At 42.3% G+C, this 6,303-nt stretch overlaps 1 protein-coding gene across 1 annotated transcript; it reads right to left on the bottom strand.

The window, feature by feature from the left end:
* Positions 1-433: 433 nt before the first annotated feature.
* On the bottom strand, positions 434-4,860 carry LOC126998710 (uncharacterized). The gene is made up of 4 exons (XM_050860699.1): positions 3,982-4,860; positions 3,757-3,822; positions 3,445-3,597; positions 434-447 (listed from the first exon to the last, which is right to left on the bottom strand). The coding sequence occupies exons 1-4, from the start codon at positions 4,721-4,723 to the stop codon at positions 434-436; spliced, it is 975 nt and encodes a 324-aa protein (XP_050716656.1). The 5' UTR covers positions 4,724-4,860.
* Positions 4,861-6,303: the final 1,443 nt, after the last annotated feature.

The following is a 6,303-nucleotide window of genomic DNA, read 5'->3' as shown; positions in this document are numbered from 1 at the left end:
AAGACATAGACTATAGTAGACGTTTCACATAGGTTAACAGAGATGATCTCTACATTGCGCATCAAACCTTATACGCTTTTATTTCTATGCATGCTATCGCTAGAGAAACGTCACTCCAGTGGGATACTGATCGAATGTTTCAAAATACTTAATAACTTATGGACAAATCCAAATTGTTTATGATCTGCGATACCTCTCGAGCCAGACATACTGGCACAAGATTTAAATGTAAACAAACTCAAACTGCATCATTTTGTTTCTTCACCAACGTCGTAATACGGAAATGGAACAAACTTCACCTTCATTGATTCAGTGCAACACGACTGATTCGTTTTCAAACTCAATCGCCACTTCCTCCATCTTAATATTCGCTAAGGCAGAAATCCAGAGTCTTGGTGTCCATTTATAAGTTTCATTTAGGTTTAAGGACTGACTACGTTACGTAGTCTGGACCATAGGGTCTGAGTGGTCTGAACATCTATATAAGGCGCCCCGTGTCACCATTACCCGCCACGCACAATGTAGTGACCCTCCTGATGCGGGAAGCGACTCCAGATCTTCAATCAACCCTAACTTCAGCGAGCAGCTACAAAGTATGCCCCCGTTATAGATAGATAGATAGATAGATAGATACAGATGATTTTCCATTTCCCCTTCCGACCATGTCACGAAGCTTCCAAACAAAGAGCAAATCGCAGCAAATGGAAGAACACAAATTATGAAACGGACTTTGAAACACTCCAGGTAACAAAGTAGTTTGAGACGAACAGAACCTCTATCAGTGTACTTATGCGGAAGAGCAATTATGTCGTTTGTTCCTATACGTTGTCTTTATCACTCTTCATAGGTAGGACTGGAGGAGAGGGAAAAATAATATAGTAAGATTGATGAGTAAGATAATGGTGAAGGATGAATAAAAACACAGCAATGAGAAGGAAAGAGGCAAAGAAATGGAAGTAGATGAACGAAAGGAAGGAGAAAAAACAGAGAGAGAGAGAGAGAGAGAGAGAGAGAGAGAGAGAGAGAGAGAGAGAGAGAGAGAGAGAGAGAGAGAGAGAGAGAGAGATGCAATGATGAAGCGGGAAGGGAAGAGTGAAGTTCCAAGAGAAGTGACGTTAACCATCCTTGTAACGGACCCCTGAGCTTCGCATCCTCCTTAAAACACACACACACACACACACACACACACACACACACACACACACACACACACACACAATAGGAAACAACGTAAAACACACACACACACACACACACACACACACAATAAACACACACACACACACACACACACACACACACACACACACACACACACACACACAAAATCCAACAACGTAAAACACACACACACACACACACACACACACACACACACACACACACACACACACACCAGACTTGACATCAGAATTCCTTGCCATCTTGTGTGTGTGTGTGTGTGTGTGGGCTTTCTTTTCCTTCGACTCTCCCTGTTCTACCAAAACACATCCTACGGGGGAGGAAGACCACAGAGGATTTTTCTCCCTGCCGGTCGGCGTCCCGGAGGCCATTCTGTTTTCAATCCCTGAGCTGACGAAAGCGGTTTTTACAAAACCGTAATTCTTTTTAATTTCATAACCTCATAGTCAACAATTATGTCGCTTTTCGCAGTGTGCACGCTCTTCATGTTGCTGGGGAATCTGAGCGGCAGCAGCCTGCCGCTGGCCGGCGGAGCGAACTCCGCAGGGCTCCCAAACGACAAGGCGGCCTCCGGAACCCTGGAGAAGGCCGTTATGAACCCTCGCCAGAAAGTTGACGAGGGGGGACTCAACGATTTACCCATATTGTCTGATTTAAAGAGCATGGACAGTGGCACTAATGACACCATCAAGACCGTGGAGAGGAAAGTCTATAATAATACAGATGAAACGGGGCATGTAACCGGAAACAAGACAGTCGTTGAAAAGACTACAGAAACTGACGTAATGCCCAACGGAAATGTATCAAAGACTACGGAAACACAGGTTGTTATTGATGAGGAAGGTAAAGAAAGCGGCGAAAAATCTGTCACAGAGAGGGAAACTCTGACGGAAACCACCCCAAACAGCGGGTCCCTAACACAAAAAGTGGACGTGAAAAAGGTCACGGAGGAAGAGGGTAATGAAATTAACGAAAAAGTTGTTATAAAGAAGGAAGCAACAGTACAGCCTCTTACCAATGCCACTGAAGAAAAGCCGAAGGACGATAAAGCCGCAACTCATAAAGTAGAACGAACAGAGGTAACAAAGGAGATTCTGCCAGGCAATAAAACGAATGAAACTTTAGTAACAGAGAAAGAAGAAAGACTACCTTCACAGAACAGCATTACGATGACATCTGTGGAGGGGGGGAACGCTACAGAAAAGAGCGATGGACCTCATAAAGAAGTACGAACAGAGATAACAAAGGAGATTCTGCCCGGCAATAAAACGAATGAAACTTTAGTAACAGAGAAAGAAGAAAGACTACCTTCACAGAAAAGCATTACTATGACATTTGTGGAGGGGAGGAACGCAACAGAAAAGAGCGATGGACCTCATAAAGTAGAACGAACAGAGATAACAAAGGAGATTCTGCCCGGCAATAAAACGAATGAAACTTTAGTAACAGAGAAAGAAGAAAGACTACCTTCACAGGAAACCATTAAGGAGACTTCTGTGGAAACTAAGAATGTTACAGAAAATGTCGATGGACCTCTGATAACAGAACGAACAGAGATAACAAAGGAGATTCTGCCCGGCAATAAAACGAATGAAACTTTAGTAACAGAGAAAGAAGAAAAACTACCTTCACAGAAAAGCATTACGATGACATTTGTGGAGGGGAGGAACGCTACAGAAAAGAGCGATGGACCTCATAAAGTAGAACGAACAGAGATAACAAAGGAGATTCTGCCCGGCAATAAAACGAATGAAGTTGTAATAACAGAAAAAGAAGAAAAACTACCTTCACAGGAAACCATTAAGGAGACTTCTGTGGAGACTAAGAATGTTACAGAAAATGGCGATGGACCTCTGATAACAGAACGAACAGAGATAACAAAGGAGATTCTGCCAGGCAATAAAACGAATGAAGTTGAAGTAACAGAAAAAGAAAAACTACCTTCACAGGAAACCATTAAGGAGACTTCTCTCGAGACTAAGAATGTTACAGAAAATGGCGATGGACCTCTGATAACAGAACGAACAGAGATAACAAAGGAGATTCTGCCAGGCAATAAAACGAATGAAGTTGAAGTAACAGAAAAAGAAAAACTACCTTCACAGGAAACCATTAAGGAGACTTCTGTGGAGACTAAGAATGTTACAGAAAATGTCGATGGACCTCTGATAACAGAACGAACAGAGATAACAAAGGAGATTCTGCCCGGCAATAAAACGAATGAAGTTGAAGTAACAGAAAAAGAAGAAAAACTATCTTCACAGGAAACCATTAAGGAGACTTCTGTGGAGACTAAGAATGTTACAGAAAATGGCGATGGACCTCTGATAACAGAACGAACAGAGATAACAAAGGAGATTCTGCCCGGCAATAAAACGAATGAAGTTGTAGTAACAGAAAAAGAAGAAAAACTACCTTCACAGGAAGCCATTAAGGAATCTTCTCTCGAGACTAAGAATGTAACAGAAAATGGCGATGGACCTCTGATAACAGAACGAACAGAAATAACAAAGGAGATTCTGCCCGGCAATAAAACGAATGAAACTTTAGTAACAGAGAAAGAAGAAAAACTACCTTCACAGGAAACCATTAAGGATACTTGTCTCGAGACTAAGAATGTTACAGAAAATGGCGATGGACCTCTGATAACAGAACGAACAGAGATAACAAAGGAGATTCTGCCTGGCAATAAAACGAATGAAGTTGAAGTAACAGAAAAAGAAGAAAAACTATCTTCACAGGAAACCATTAAGGAGACTTCTCTCGAGACTAAGAATGTTACAGAAAATGGCGATAGACCTCTGATAACAGAACGAACAGAGATAACAAAGGAGATTCTGCCCGGCAATAAAACGAATGAAACTTTAGTAACAGAGAAAGAAGAAAAACTACCTTCACAGGAAACCATTAAGGATACTTCTCTCGAGACTAAGAATGTTACAGAAAATGGCGATGGACCTCTGATAACAGAACGAACAGAGATAACAAAGGAGATTCTGCCCGGCAATAAAACGAATGAAGTTGAAGTAACAGAAAAAGAAAAACTACCTTCACGGGAAACCATTAAGGATACTTCTCTCGAGACTAAGAATGTTACAGAAAATGTCGATGGACCTCTGATAACAGAACGAACAGAGATAACAAAGGAGATTCTGCCCGGCAATAAAACGAATGAAGTTGTAGTAACAGAAAAAGAAGAAAAACTACCTTCACAGGAAGCCATTAAGGAGACTTCTGTGGAGACTAAGAATGTTACAGAAAATGGCGATGGACCTCTGATAACAGAACGAACAGAGATAACAAAGGAGATTCTACCCGGCAATAAAACGAATGAAGTTGTAGTAACAGAGAAAGAAGAAAAACTTCCTTCACGGGAAACCATTAAGGAGACTTCTGTGGAGACTAAGAATGTTACAGAAAATGGTGATGGACCTCTGATAACAGTGCGAACAGAGATAACAAAGGAGATTCTGCCCGGCAATAAAACGAATGAAACTTTAGTAACAGAGAAAGAAGAAAAACTACCTTCACAGGAAACCATTAAGGAGACTTCTGTGGAGACTAAGAATGTTACAGAAAATGGCGATGGACCTCTGATAACAGAACGAACAGAGATAACAAAGGAGATTCTGCCCGGCAATAAAACGAATGAAGTTGTAGTAACAAAGAAAGACGAAAAACTACCTTCACAGGAAACCATTAAGGAGGCTTCTGTGGAGACTAAGAATGTTACAGAAAATGGCGATGGACCTCTGAGAGTAGAACGAACAGAGATAACAAAGGAGATCCTGCCAGCCAATGAAACGAATGAAATCACAGTAACAGAGAAAGAAGAAAAACTACCTTCACGGGAAGCTGCTGTGACGCCACCGAAGGTTGTTAAAAAGCTTAGGAGAAGGAAAGCTTGTAGGTGTGACTCGTTGTGGACCCTTTCGGTGGTAACAGAAGAATTAGTTGCAAGAATCGCTGCTGTTGTATTGAAGGAAATGACAACAGAGTAGTGATAATGTGTTGCTGTTTCTCTTATCAATTTCTTTGAAAAAAATCAAAATCAAAATAAATATTGAAGTTGCGAGACCGTGAACCATTCAAATATGTCACTTATGAACACGGTGATTGCGGCCCCGGTTTAGATTCGAGAGAGTTATGTTTCTTTTAAGACTGTACACACACAATGCCGGTTTGTCTCCGGCCCTGAGTATTACAGCATTTAGTGGCATCCTTAGTTAACAGTTTACCACAGTTTACCTTCCGCAGGTTTCCCCAGTGAGCACTGAGGCCACGCGCAGCTATTGCGGAGACCCCAACTTTACCTCTTACCTATGTAGTTACCGCAGCACCCAGATTCAAGGAGCCGTTATTTAAGGTAACATGTATAAAATTTCAGCCATGCACGTATTATTCACGCCTTGTTAGTGCCACATCAAGTGTCAAAGTTAGCACAATGATGAGAGAACAAAAAAGGAAGGTAAACTGAGGCAACCCGGATGTCACACTGGCCGTGTCCCACGGTAATGGGCTCTCTCCCAACACAAACTCAAGGGTCGTTATTCTCAGACGCTTCTACCTCTCAGATCAACTTTTTCCAAAGACAAAAAAGGAGAATAACCGGGTTTTAAAGAGTGTTTGTTTGGGTTCATGGTACGGAAGGGTCAAACTACCAGAGGGAACTACCCCTGGAAATGCCCAAAACTCCAACGAAAGCCTTGTCAAATCCATTTACACTTCGCTTGGCTTTTCTGATAACAACGTGGCGCCTGTGATGGAGTGGCCAACCTCTCCTGTTCTATGGCTCCGCAGCACGCGGCCAAACTTTCCCTATCCTTGGCACTGGGTGAGATCCTGGCTCCTGCTAAAGGCGGCGTCACACAGGGCAAGTTTCTACCAACATGTTGCTTGTTTTCGTTGGTGATATCACCAAACAACAATGTTGTGCATCACACAGCATTGACCCTGAACTGTTGTGTTGACGCCGCGCTCCAACAACAACAAACACCGCGCCAGCATCTCTTCAGCCAGTTTACCATAAATCGGAAGGATATTGAGCTAGGTTTTAGAAGACTGTGCTGCTGCATTGTACATAATGAAGCATGAGCTACGACTGCAGAAGCGTCAGAAGAG

This window comes from Eriocheir sinensis, chromosome 15 (assembly GCF_024679095.1).
Source record: "Eriocheir sinensis breed Jianghai 21 chromosome 15, ASM2467909v1, whole genome shotgun sequence".
NCBI classification, from domain to species: Eukaryota; Metazoa; Arthropoda; class Malacostraca; order Decapoda; family Varunidae; genus Eriocheir; species Eriocheir sinensis.
The sequence above is the reverse complement of the archived record's forward strand: the minus strand, read 5'-3'. Positions and strand labels throughout refer to the sequence as shown.

Bases quoted from the DNA above. Each gene is read 5' to 3' on its own strand.
- LOC126998710 (XM_050860699.1), bottom strand. From the start codon at position 4,723: ATGGTTTCCTGTGAAGGTAGTTTTTCTTCTTTCTCTGTTACTAAAGTT. The intron at 3,823-3,981 runs GTCTATCGCCAT...CTGTTATCAGAG, and splicing joins TGTTCGTTCTGTTATCAGAG to GTCCATCGCCATTTTCTGTA. The intron at 3,598-3,756 runs GTAGTTTTTCTT...CTTCCTGTGAAG, and splicing joins CTTAATGGTTTCCTGTGAAG to GTAGTTTTTCTTCTTTTTCT.